Source organism: Tursiops truncatus, chromosome 13 (assembly GCF_011762595.2).
Source record: "Tursiops truncatus isolate mTurTru1 chromosome 13, mTurTru1.mat.Y, whole genome shotgun sequence".
NCBI lineage: Eukaryota > Metazoa > Chordata > Mammalia > Artiodactyla > Delphinidae > Tursiops > Tursiops truncatus.
Window position 1 is genome coordinate 22,187,328 of NC_047046.1, and position 12,971 is coordinate 22,200,298.

General features: G+C 53.2%; 1 protein-coding gene across 3 annotated transcripts in view; it reads right to left on the reverse strand.

Moving 5' to 3' along the window:
• The window catches only part of AP1B1 (adaptor related protein complex 1 subunit beta 1), a 53,226-nt gene that overhangs the window by 13,076 nt on the left and 27,179 nt on the right, over positions 1–12,971 (reverse strand). For all 3 annotated transcript variants that reach the window (XM_033837145.2, XM_033837144.2, XM_073790273.1), the window contains 7 exons: positions 12,570–12,815; positions 11,169–11,359; positions 9,911–10,132; positions 7,312–7,432; positions 6,853–6,948; positions 5,724–5,839; positions 5,209–5,374 (listed from right to left, as the gene is read on the reverse strand). In XM_033837145.2, coding sequence (XP_033693036.1) covers positions 5,209–5,374; positions 5,724–5,839; positions 6,853–6,948; positions 7,312–7,432; positions 9,911–10,132; positions 11,169–11,359; positions 12,570–12,815 — 1,158 coding nt within the window. The remainder of the gene's footprint in view (positions 1–5,208; positions 5,375–5,723; positions 5,840–6,852; positions 6,949–7,311; positions 7,433–9,910; positions 10,133–11,168; positions 11,360–12,569; positions 12,816–12,971) is intronic.

Consider the following 12,971-nt stretch of genomic DNA (forward strand, 5'->3'; position numbering starts at 1 on the left):
TTCTTGTGGGGACAGTAGGAAACCAGGTGAGGACCTCAGAGAGGTAAAACGATGTTCAAAGGCTGAGAACAGCTTTCCGGGGTTTGGGGTTGGCCACACAAACAGGCCAAGTCCAGCAGGGGAGAGGTAGTGCTGAGAAGCCTGGACCTTCGCCCGACCGCTCAGGAAGGAGCTGCCCACAGTGCTATCTGGCAACCCCAGGCAGGTGGGGGCTGCTGCCCAGTGCTAGGGTCCCAGAAACCCATCAGGGCTCCAGGCCTCACAGCCTTCAGGAGCCCGCAGCTTACGGGGAGGCAACACATGTGCCTGGTATGCTTATTAAAGACCATCTGCCAACAAGTGCAACAGGTGCCAGGGATGCCCAGCAGACTGGGGCAGCAGGGCCCACAGTCAGCCTGTTGTGAGGAACTGTGCTTCCACTAGAGGACGGGAACCATTCCTGCCCCGCCCCCACCAGCCCCACCTCTCACCTGCCACTGTCTTCACCTGAACGTACCTCCTGTGCCCCCTCCCCACTTCTGTAGCCTCCTGTCCCCCTCACTGGCACCACCCCACAGTACTGGAGATGCTTTCCAGCCACTGGGAAGCCCTATGGAGAGATCCCCTTGAGGTCAGGGATCGTGTCTGTCACTGCTGCATCCCTGGCTATTGTTCATTCTAGTGCCTGGTGTGTAACGGGCACTTAGGAAAAACCTGCTGACTAAAAACACACCTCTGAAAGAACAATTCTGTGCATAGACCTTCCTTAGCCCCATCGCATTTTGTCAGTCCTGGGACAAGAGGACAGCCTGAGGCTCCCCAGACTGTGCTAGGGACAGGCCTGCGGCAGAAGGGTGGCAACAGGGCTGGCTGAACCTCCTGGGCCTGTCCGGTAGGAGGGCACTTACAAAAACAAATGGCTTAGCTGCCCTGGTATGCAGGATTGAGGGGATGCAGTCTGTTTCTGGGACTAAGCATCCAGAGTCCCTGCAATTTGGTGACACATGGGCCAATGGCAGAGGAGCAGGCTAGCTGTGTCCAAGGCAGGAGGTGGCTCGGGGACTGGCTTCCAGACCTGGCTCGAGTCGCTGGCTGGGTAGCCTAGAGAAAGCCACTTACCCTCAGTCGTTGAGGGAGATGTGTGGCCTACCTCAGGGGGTCCTTGTGAGCTCTGAAGACCAATCTATGGCAGCTTACTTGGAGCCAGAGTTAGATCACACCTCATTTGAACTCTGATTCTATGCCTTCCCAGCTGGTGACCCTGGACGAGCCATTTAACTTCTGAGTCTGTTTCCTCATCTATAAAATAGAGGCACCACCTCACAGAGTTGATGGGAAGAGTCAATGAGACAACAAACGGAAAGAACTGTGTCCTCTGCTCAATGCACAACAGCTGTCATCGTCGTCAACGTCACCACAACTGCCACACAGGGACTCTTTACCAAGTTCTCCCCAATCCCGGGCAGCTGGCTGCCAGCGCTCATTCATCACTGTCGGGTCTGCAGTGCTGCCTGGGAACAGGGCCGCCTCAGCTCCCTACCTCGTCTCCCCACACACACACTGAGGCTCCCGTTAGCCTGCAGGTCCGGGCAGTCCCCCTGCCAAGATGCCGCTGCCCCTGCCCTCAGACAGGCCAGACGCAGCGCTCCCTGTCCACGGCTGGAGAGGCTTAGGAGCCAGGACAAGGGGGCTCAAAGAGACAATCTAAAGTAAGTTCCTAGGACTTCCCTGGTGACGCAGTGGTTAAGAATCTGCCTGCCAATGCAGGGGACACAGGTTTGAGCCCTGGTCCGGGAAGATCCCACATGCCGCAGAGCAACTAAGCCCGTGCGCCACAACTACTGAGCCCGCGGTCTGCAACAAGAGAAGCCACCGTAATAAGAAGCCCCTGCTCGCCGCAACTTAGAGAAAGCCCGCGCAGCAATGAAGACCCAATGCAGCCAAAAATAAATAAGTTCCCAAACTGCAAAGCATTAAGTATTCTTATAAAAGCTCTGAACTGTGCTGTGAACCCAGGAGGCAAAGGAAACAGGCCATCTAATTAAAACACCACCACCACCCAACTACTGTTTGCTGAGCACTGGAGCGGGCAGTTTACACACAACATCCAATAAGCTTTGCAGGAACCCTGTGCCAGAGATGAGGAAATGGGCTTGGCGGGTTGAACGCTCCAGACCCTACAATGGGGGAGGAGCCACAGGCAGAAACACCTCCACAGGGCATCCTCTGCAGTCATCCCAGCAGGACCTGACTACAGGAGCAGAAACCAGCCCAGACTGGGCTTTGCTTCTCTGACAAGGGAGGGAGGCTGGTGCGGTGGAAGTGGAGGCAGCCCTGGGGCAGGCTGCCAGCTGGACATGGCAGGTGGCAGTGGGAGTCGGTGAGAATTACTATTATTATTTTGTGACAGACACCTGTTGTTTTTCCCACCCAGCATCCATTCGATCTTCTGGCTTTGAAACGCTGGCTTTCCCTCAGAGAACTGTCCTTCTCTCTGGCCCTCTCAATCCACGGAGACAGGGACTGGCTCAGGGTAATGCAAACAGGCCTGAACTGTTGCTGGAACCACTGAGGGGAAGGCAGTTACGGGGTTGCTAAGTGAGAAGGACGTAGCCTGGAAGCACTGACACCTCGCAAGCTTCACTGGTGGGGAGCCTGCCCAAGGGCAATGCCACCCAAGGAAGGCAGAGACAGCCCCACTGCCACCACCCACGCACCTTCACCCAGGGGTGCAGAAGAGAGAACGCTCCTTGGACTCAGCTACAGGAACCTAAAGGTCCCGTTTTCTGCCTGGACAAGTGTGCTTTTAAACCAATTCCGACCAACACTGACACCACCATTAATGAGTGCTTCTAATTTAGGGGCTGCGCACGTGTTAGGGACATTACACAAAGCATCCCATTTAACTTTCACAGCACAGGATGAGGGAAAGTCTTATGACTCTCATTTTGTAAATGAGGAAACTGAGGCTCAGACAGGTAAAGGGTTAGCATAAAGGCAGCAAGCCAGGAAGGGGCAGAAGAGGGGTTTGGACTCTGGTATCTCCGATTCAAGGTCCAAAGTCTGATCCACTGGGTTCCACTGCGCCAGCTGGGCAGCTAAGATTTCTGTGCTCACAGACATTTTAAAGGCCCCACGTGCATGAGCACAGTTCACGTAAGAGGGAATACAAATGTACAGATGTTCAACCCCACTCAAAACAGAAATGCAAACAAAACTATACCAAGGTACCATTTGTTATCAATCAGATAGGCAAAAATAAAGTCTGAGCATGCACTAGGCTGGCAAAGGAGGCAAGGAGAGGACTCTCCCACCTCTGAGACAGGAGTGTAAACCAGAACAATCTCCACACCAAGGGAAATCTGCTACAGCAACCTGAACCTGCAATGCACAGGCCCTTCTACCTAGCATCGTGCTTCTAAGAATTCACCCTCCAGCTGCACATGCAGGTGTGCTTTCCACAGGTTATTCACAGCAGTACTGTTTAAAAGAGCAGAAGGTTGGACACCTAAATATCCGTCAGGGGAGGCTGGTTAAACAAACATGGTCCTTCTGCATGAAGGACTCCTCTGAAATTGTAAATTAATAATGGCACAAATTAATAATTAATAATGGCATGGCCTTCCAATGTATTTTTAAGGGAAAAATGAAAGGTACTGATCAGTTTCAATTTGTATAGTTTACTATCAGTATTTAAAAATAAGTGAGGGGACTTTCCTGGTGGCGCAGTGGTTAAGAATCCGCCTGCCAATGCAGGGGACACGGGTTTGAGCCCTGGTCTGGGAAGATCCCACATGCCACGGAGCAACTAAGCCCGTGTGCCACAACTACTGAGCCTGCGCTCTAGAGCCCGCAAGCCACAACTACTGAGCCTGTGTAGCACAACTACTGAAGCCTGTGTGCCTAGAGCCTGTGCTCTGCAACAAGAGAAGCCACTGCAATGAGAAGCCTGCACGCTGCAACGAATAGTAGCCCCTGCTCGCCACAACTAGAGAAAGCCCGTGCACAGCAGTGAAGACCCAACACAGCCAAAAATAAATAAATAAATATTTTTAAAAAGTGAGAAATAAATATATATATATATATATATATATATATAGTTGATCCTCATTATTCACAGAGGACACATCTGCAAATTTGTCTGCTTGCTAAAATTTACTGGTGACCCTGAAATCAGTGCTTGTGGCGTTTTCACGGTCATTCACAGACATGCACAGCAGTGAAAAAATCGAGTTGCCTGAAGTACACATTCCCAGCTGAGGTCGAGTGAGGCGGTGCCCTGCCGTCTGTCTCAACTCTCATACTGTAAACAAGTGACTTCTTCACAGTCTACTTAGTGCCATGTCTTTCACATTTTGGTGCTTTTTGTTGGTGATTTTGCTGTTTAAAATGCCCCCATCCCACCCCCAGTGTAGTGCTAAAGCGCTATCTGGTGTTCCTAAGCGCAAGAAGGCTGTGATGTGCCTTTTAGAGAAAATACATGTGTTAGATGAGCTTTGTTCAGGCATGAGTTACAGTGCTGCTGGCTATGAGTTCAATGCTAATGAATCAACAGTAATATATTAATAAATAAGGTGTCTCTAAACAGAGACACACATAAAACAAGGTTTACCTTGACCAGCTGATAAAAATGCTGTGACTGGGGTTTGTAGGAACCCAACTCTATATTTCTCCTGGAAGCAATGGTTTAGCACTTACTAAATCAGTGTTTGACTTTATGTAATATAAGTACCACAAACGATGAAAATTGACTATTCATGTCTCTGTAGAGGAACTGGCTGGTGTGTTCCTAAACTCTCTCTCTGGAAGTACCCGCCAGAAACCAATAAATAACATGGTGTTCTCCAGGAGAACTTGTGACCAGGAAAGTGGTAGGAAACAGAATTTTCACTATATAACCTTTTGTGTCTTTTCAATTTTGAACCAAGTCAATGTACTATACCTATCCAAACATAAATACAAAATTAAAACAAAACCAGAAACTTTTGCAGTCTTCAATAGCCACCACCACAGAGTGTCCTCACATGTCCCCCTTAGGTACCGCAGTGTGGGAGGCAAGGAGCCACACCTGTCACCCATACAGCACTCCTGTGTCTGTCTGCACCGTCAGTGCAGTTTTAGGAGGGGCAGGGCCCTGAGGCCTCCTGGCTGAGAGGAGGGTTTCACGGCAGGAGGGACCGCAGGTGCTGAGCTGCTGGCCATGCCCAAGTCGGCCACCCAACATCTCACCTGGGTGCTCTCGTCATGGAAGCCCTCTAGGAAGCTCTCGAGCAGCTCATCCGCGTTGTCTATCCGCTCGGCGTACTCGCCCACTATCCAGATCATGGCGGCCCGGGCCTCAGGCTCGTCCAGGGAATCCAGGTTCTCGCACAGCGTGGCGATCACGCTCTCATACCTGGAGACCAGGGCACGGCCGGCACGTGAGCACTGAGGGAGCCCGGGCCACCCAGGGGAGGCCCGGGAGGGGCCAACAGAGACGGGCAGCTGTCCCACAAGAGCCCGAGAGGCTGGCAAGTAACAGGATTTGAGTTTTATCCTTTACATTTCAGTTCTTATTTGGGCCTGGGGAGCAGAGCAGGGTCGGCTCAGGAGAAATAAGCAAAAAATAAAGGGTTTCTTTTGAGAATGCTGTTTACGGCAGAAAAATAAGGAAGAGGGAGAGGCTCCTCCTTGCTTTTCCTCCCCACCAGCCCATCCCTGGCAGAGCCACAACACCCTCATGGGGCGGGGGGGCAGCCACATACTTGTTGGGGTACTTGCGGAAGATGTCCTTGATGACCACGATGGCTTCCTGGACCACGTAGTTGACCTTGGTTTGGATGAGATCGAGCAGTGTGCTCACGCAGCGCTCGGCAGATTGCTGTGTGGGAAGAGGAGAGTGTGGGCAAGGCCTTGCACCCACTTCCAGCAGAACCTCTGACCAACATGCCTTGGTCAAGGGCTCAGTCACACCTTGCCCACCTTCCTTTTCACAGCAGGAAAACAGGAGAACCCTCTCTGCAGGTAACAGGTGGGAGAATGAGTACAAAATGATGGTCCTGGGATGGCAGGGACACAGGGAGATAGAATTAGACTGAGGAGAAGGCCAGTAGAGCTTCTGAGAGCAGGGAGGGTCTTTGGAGCTCTTCTAGGCCAAGCCCTGAGAGCAGGGTTTCACTTCTACTTGTTCCACAAAATGGGCTCCCGTGACCAGAAGCATTTAGGAGGTCTCTGCTTGGACCAGCCCTCCCCACACCCCTCTACTCCAACACGCTGCACTAGGCTCTATGGGAGAGATTTCTCAGACTGCCATCACGGGTGCCAAATGGAAAACGTCTCAAGGGGCTGGGCTAAAGTGACCAGCTGTCCCAGATCCCCTAGCCTCCAGGAGACCCATTTAAGGAGAGTCAGATCAGTGATCAAGGAACCTCTCCAGAGGCAAAGAATGGGAGGGATGAAGTGCCAGGACACAGGGGTCTGAATGACCCTTGGGAATTTGAAGATAAGGGCACATGGACAGCTGAATCATGATATCTGCCAAAACGTCCAATAGGCAGAGCCCCTGCCCCAAAGCTCCACAAAGTGAAAGCTAAGTCTACCAGGGCCACCACCAGCTTGGGCTGCCACACTGTCTTAGCTAATGCTGCAGGAGACCCCTGACGATGATGGGCTAATTTCACCTGCAGCAACTCAGAGGCCCACGGGAGATTACAGATGAGAAGGAGCCCAACCAAATCTGTACCGTGGGTACCTTGGGGGCTCCAGTTGTGACCCTCAGGCCTTCCTGGACCATGAGCAGCTGGCAGATTCTGCTGGAATCAGACTGGTTTCCTGGTTTCAGCTTCCTTTCCTTTCCTCCTTCCCCCCGCCAAGGACAGAGTCTCAGAGCCTCACCTCCACCTTGATGGCGCAACGGCCAATGGCTCGCACAGCCTTCCGTACAAAGTCCACATCCACCTCTGTAGCGTACTCTTTCAACTCCGCCAACACCTGTGGCCCAAAGATGCAGTTGGGGGGATCTGGCAGGGCAACCTCCTGGAACACCCCTGGGCTGTGGGTATGCACACACCCCTAGAAGGGTGGGATTCTGCCTCCTGTTCGAAGTGGAAGTTCCAAGGGAGGGAGAGAGCTGTCACAGGTGCCCCAAGAGGAAAACAGGAAGGACTAGTTGGCAGGGATGGACAATCCTTAGTTTGGTTGATCTAGCTAACATATCCACCTAACTACCACTTCAATGGATGTGAAGTAATAACAGAGAGAACAAACTCTTTAATCACAAAAATATCAGTTAACATTCATTTGTGGAGAGCTTGCTCACAGAGCCCGGTGCGCTGGGCACCACCCTCTGCTGACCTGGGCGATGTTGGCCTGGGAGGCCAGGCGGATCATGATGTCCAGCTTCTCCAGCTTCACGTAGATGGGGTCATTGTACTTCACAAAGAACACCTTCATCTCGTGCTTCAGGATCTCAGGCCTGGTGGTGGGCAAGTTGCCCGAAGAGCAAAGAGCAAGTCACAGGCCCTGTGAGAAAACCCTTCCATGTTTGCTGGGACATTTCTGGGGTCGGACATGGAAACTGACATCCATGAAAGTAGTCGCCCCCATGGCTGCACGCTCCTGGGCACAGGACCTGCCAACCAAGGTTCTGACCGGCCCCTGTGTGTCCAAGCACATTCCAGGAAGGGAAGAGGGAATATGAGCAAGAAACAGTTCACATTCAAGAGGCCACAGGCATCAGGCAACAGGCTTGGGAGTCAGGCCTCAGTTCCAATCCTAGCTGGTGACCTCAGGCCCGTTTCCTCACTCACGAAATAGGAAGCGTTCTGTGTCAGAAGCATTACCTTTGCAGGCCCGAGTTGCCAGTCTTAGAAAGGACTGGCATCTGGGAATTCAGCTTTTGGGAGTGCTCTCACCATTCCCTAAATGATAAAGGTGGTTAACTGTGCCTTGACTGTTTGTATAAACAACATGGTTTTTGCTGAACACCTGCTTTCCTTCTAGGAGCCTGGAATTTTGGTAGGTGTCAGGCAGAGGGTGCCTTTATGACTCGTCCCCCCCAAAAAAAACCCAGGGTGCTAAGTCTCAAACAGGCATCCCTGGGCAGAAACATTACACACATGCTGCTGCACTGTCGCTGGGGGAGGAACATGCTCTGTGTGACCCCCCATGGGAAGCCTGCACGAGGATTCCTCCAGACTCCACCTGTCTTTCTCCCTCATGATCCAGCTGTGCAGCCCTACGAGGTCGATGATAAACCTCAGCTATGAAAACAATGATATGCTGTCTCCTGTGAGTCCTTCTAGTGAATCTCTAAGTGTGTGTGTGTGTGTGTGGGGGGGGGGGTGGTCCTGGGGATCCCGGCACAGAGACCTACATAACAGGGCTGTTGTGAGAGGTAGATGCAAAGCATCTAGCATGATCCGTATCTGCCTCAGAGAAGGCACTTGCTAGGCAGGAACTGTCACCAGTGTCATTGCTCCTCCCTCACCGGCACCACCCACCTCATTTTTCTTAGCTGAGGAAAACTGAGGGGGGAGGGGCCTGCCCTAGGTCACACATCTAGTGCTAATAAGGGTGGGAGCAAGATGAGAGTCACCTCCCCTACCTGACTCCTACTCCCGCACCCTTCCCAGAAAAGAGAGCAGGAACAAAAAGGAATGAGGACAGATGGTGAAGAGGCGAGAAGACCCAGCAAAGAGAAAGGAGGGACCCTGCCCAGGATGGTCCTCAGTGCTGCTGAGCAGGCTGCGGGGAGGTCCTGGCAAAGCGAGGCAGGATCCTGAGCTGGGCGGCAGAAGTTGTGATTTCTGCCATCAGGACTCCGCACAAGCTACCCAACAGCATGTTGGGTCTGGGCCTGGTAGTGCCTCAGCAACAGGGTCAACTTCTTAGGAGGTTTCCCTTGTTAAATATAGCACAGGGAGCCCCTCCTGCTGATTGGGATCCACAGGTCACGACACCTCACTAAACCCCACACTGCAACTGTGAATCCCTAGTCTCATCCCTTTGTTCAGGCACTCAGAAAGCTTGCCCCAATTTACCTCCCAAACCTTCGCAAATGTCTGAATTCCACTGATTTTTCTGGGCCCCCATGTGTGTACTAAGAACCAGACTGAAGCTATAAAGACAGGGAGCATGTGTGGTCTTCCACACATGCTCCCTGTCCACAAGAGGCCCTTGTTCTGCTTTTGAGTTAGTTGCTGATCCAGCCATTTGACCAAAGAGGCTGGAAGTAGAACTGCAGAGTCTGGCCCCACTCCATGGAGCTGCCCTGCACCCTTACTGGATTGGTCCTTGTTTCTTAGCCCAACCCACCCCGGTGTCAGGTACCTTCCCTTAAGCAGTGGCTCACTACTGTGGTCATTCCTACTGGGTGGACTGAAACTGGCTGCTCAGCATTCTGAGTGGCCCTGAGGCTAATGCAAAATCCACGGTGCCTCATCTTGGAGTCCTCCAGCCTCTAGAGCTATGGACTCTTACTGAGGAAAAATGAGTGTGCGCACACGTACACGATCTTACAGCCTGTTTCAGGAAGGCTGTGTGGACTGTGGACCATCCACTCTCCAAGGTTAAGAAGTGCACGCTAGCTTTTATCCAGCATGCTACCTGGTTAGGCTAAGCCGAGGTTTCCCAACCTCAGCACTACAGACTTTTTGGTATGGATAGTTCTATGGGGGGGCAGAGCTGTCCTGTGTACTGTAGGATGTTGAGCAGCATCCCTGGCTTCCACCCACTAGATGACAGTAGCAGCCCCCACTGTGACAACCAAAAATGTCTCCGGACATTGTCAAATGTCCCCTGTGGGACAAAGATGCCGATGGCTCAGAACCCCTGGGTTAAGCTGTTGAGACATCCTGCACGGTGACAGGTCACTTTCCCTTCAGAGCCCCTGTTCCCAGCAGGAGATCCCCCCCCCAGGGCACACACTACCCATATGTGGTGGTCCCAGTACCTTTTCTGCACGATGAGGTTGATGTTTCGCAGGGCCACGTACTGCAGCTCCGGTTCGGCCGACAGCAGTGTGACCAGGGGCGGGGCCAGCTTCTTGAGCAGCGTGCCATAGTAGTCCAGGTCCTTGGACAACATCTCCATGAACTTCATCAGCACCTTCACAGCAGACAACACTACAGCGGAGTTGGCGTGGGAGAGCCTGGGGGTGACCCGCTCACAGATGCTGCGGTCCATTCCGAGGGGGACAAATAGGAGAGACAAGCAAGGGGAAACACCCTGTTTTTAGTTATCAAGATAGCTTGTCTTCTGTAGGAGGAAGACCTAGCTCCTGGTTCTGTTTCCTGCTAACTGACCCCAAGCAGCTTAAAACCACTCTGAACCTCAAGTTTCCTCATCTAAAAAAATGGAGATGATGATGCCAACTTCACACGGTTGCTGGTGGCTTAAATGAGGCAATGCATGTACAGCACTGAGCACAGTGCCTGGCAGTCAGTAAACAATGGATGAATGTCAACTCACGCCCTTCTGTTGTGAGGGCATTCAAAAGGGGCAGGAGGGCTTCCCTGGTGGCGCAGCGGTTGAGAGTCCGCCTGCCGATGCAGGGGACATGGGTTCGTGCCCCGGTCTGGGAGTATCCCGCGTGCCGCGGAGCGGCAGGGCCCATGAGCCACGGCCGCTGAGCCTGCGCGTCCGGAGCCTGTGCTCCGCAACGGGAGTAGGCCACAACAGTGAGAGACCCGCGTACCGCAAGAAACAAAAACAAAAAAAAAAGGGGCAGGATACCATGTTGGTTAGGACCAAGAGTCAGGGGAGACCCAGCTGGGTGACCTAGGTGATTTCTTCCACCTCCCTAAGTCAGAGTTTCCCTACCTGTAAAACGGGGACAGTGATGGGGCTGCCTTCACAGAGTTTCTTTAAAGATTATCTAACGCGTAGGAAGCACCCAGCAGAGTCCCAGGCACCCAGTAAGAATTCAACGAGTGGTGGCTCTCATGCTGTCCACCTCTTTCCTCAGCCCGCAGTGACCAAGATCTCTCTGTCAGCTCCCAGGTCAGGCCCTGGCTTCTGTTCTGTGCCCTCAGTGAGCAGTGCGCTGACTGCCTGAAGCAACACCACTGTCAACCTGCTGGCTCTGTGTCTGAGGATGGTCTGTGGGGCAAGGCCTGGAAAGAAGCCCCCCGGAGGCCTGGGGCCAGCTCATGGTTGGAGCCTCCCACCCCAGGGCCTGGCGAGGCTGGCAAGCAAGGGCAGCCTCCTACCTCTGGGCCTCCCGGTCGTCCTTGGGTGTGTAGTTGGCCAGGCAGTCCAGGATGAAGATCTGGCCCCACTCAGTGCACTCGTTCAGGGCTGTCAGCAGCTTGTTAATGGACTGCGGGTTCAGATCGAGCAGGTTGCTGCTGGGGTGAGATTCGGCGATCTCCGAGAGGGCAGCCACTGCGTTTGCCACCACCTGGTTGAGAGGGTAGAAGGGACAGAGTCTGGGACGCTGCTCTCAGGCCAGGGAGGTAGTGAGGCTAATGATGTTGGCCAGTCAGAGCTCGAACATCCTGAAAGGAATATGACCTGAAGGGCAGGGTCTGGAGCACCGAGACCCACTCCAAGCACGCACCCTACTGACTCCTCTGTAAGCTGAAACTAAAGTCAGTGCACCTGACAATAAAGAAAAACACAAAACAAGAAAGATCTAGCTCCAAGTTCCTGCAACAGATAGTGCTCCCTGCTACCTAACACGGAGTCCCGCTCTACCAGCTACAGCAGCTCACTGTGGGAGCTGACAACTGTGCTTCTCAGAGCTAGAAGGTTCCTCCTGCAGAGCCCCTCAGGGGCTGGAGCACAGAGGGGTTGCCAGGTGAAGCTCTGGGGCTGCAACCCATTTCCACCAGAGCAGCTGTTTTTATGTGTTTTCTGCGTGGTTTTCAACTTTCCCGTAATCAAGCAATGCTCCCACGGTCATCGTCGTACTGGCCACTCGGCACCCGCATGGGATCAGTGTTTCAGAGGGACACAGAATGACACGTCTGGGCCGGGTGGGTTGTATACTTCATTTTAAACATGGCCCTACCGAACTGTTCTCCAAACTGCTGCCATCACCAGCCGTGAGGAGACCAGCTCCCCTCCCAGCTGCTTTCTGGTCCCCTGTCCTCCAGGCTACACTACTTCAAGGGTGATTCTCTACAACCCTGCAAAGAAGTGAGGAAAGGGAGAAGTACCTCACATTCAGAGCTCTCTGACAGTCTTGGTGAGAGGACGGTGACAATGACAGTGACTGGAAGGGGAAGGAGGGTACTAGTCTTGGGTGCACACCCACTGTGTGCCAGGCTATGCCAGGCACATTACCTTAATGGCTTAAGCCTCCCAAGACCCCCGGCAGTCATGCAGAATTAGATCCATCTTACTAATGAAGAAAAGAGGACTCTGGAAGGTTAGGTAGGATGCCTGAGGTCACACAGCTCCTTAAAGAGGGCTGTGCAGAGAAGGGAATCCAGGTCTAGCTCACTCCAAAGATGGCGCCCAAACCACTGCGGGTAGGAAAACAGCTAGCCCACCCCGCAGGGCTCTGACTTCCAAGAACTGGGGCTGCCTGGTGGAGGGTCAAGCAGAGGTCTTCCCAAGCAACCCTGGAGGTGGTGGAGGTGGCAGGGTGGGTGGCAGAGACTTACCATGGGGTTAGAGTCAGAGATGAGGTCTTTAAGGGTATCCAGGAAGCCCTGGTCCTCTACCAGCTGGGCATTGATGTCGTGGAGCTTGGCCACGCACACGGCCGCCGTCTTGCGCACATACGGGTCCTCGTCCTTCAGGCACTTCCGGAGTGGCTCGCATAGGTACTCTGTGATCTTGTCAACGCGGATGCAGCCCATGGTCCGCACAGCCAGGGCCCGGATCAGGGGGTTGGGGTCCTCACAGTCCTGAGGGAAACCAGCCATTGGCCGAGGGCAGGGGCGAGCTGAGCAACATTAGACAGCTGCTGTGGGATCTCCCACCGACTGTGGCCAACAGCACCAAAAGTAAGTGCCGTGTGTTTAGCACGTAGCATCTGTCAGATACCAGGCTTTGTACTGTTC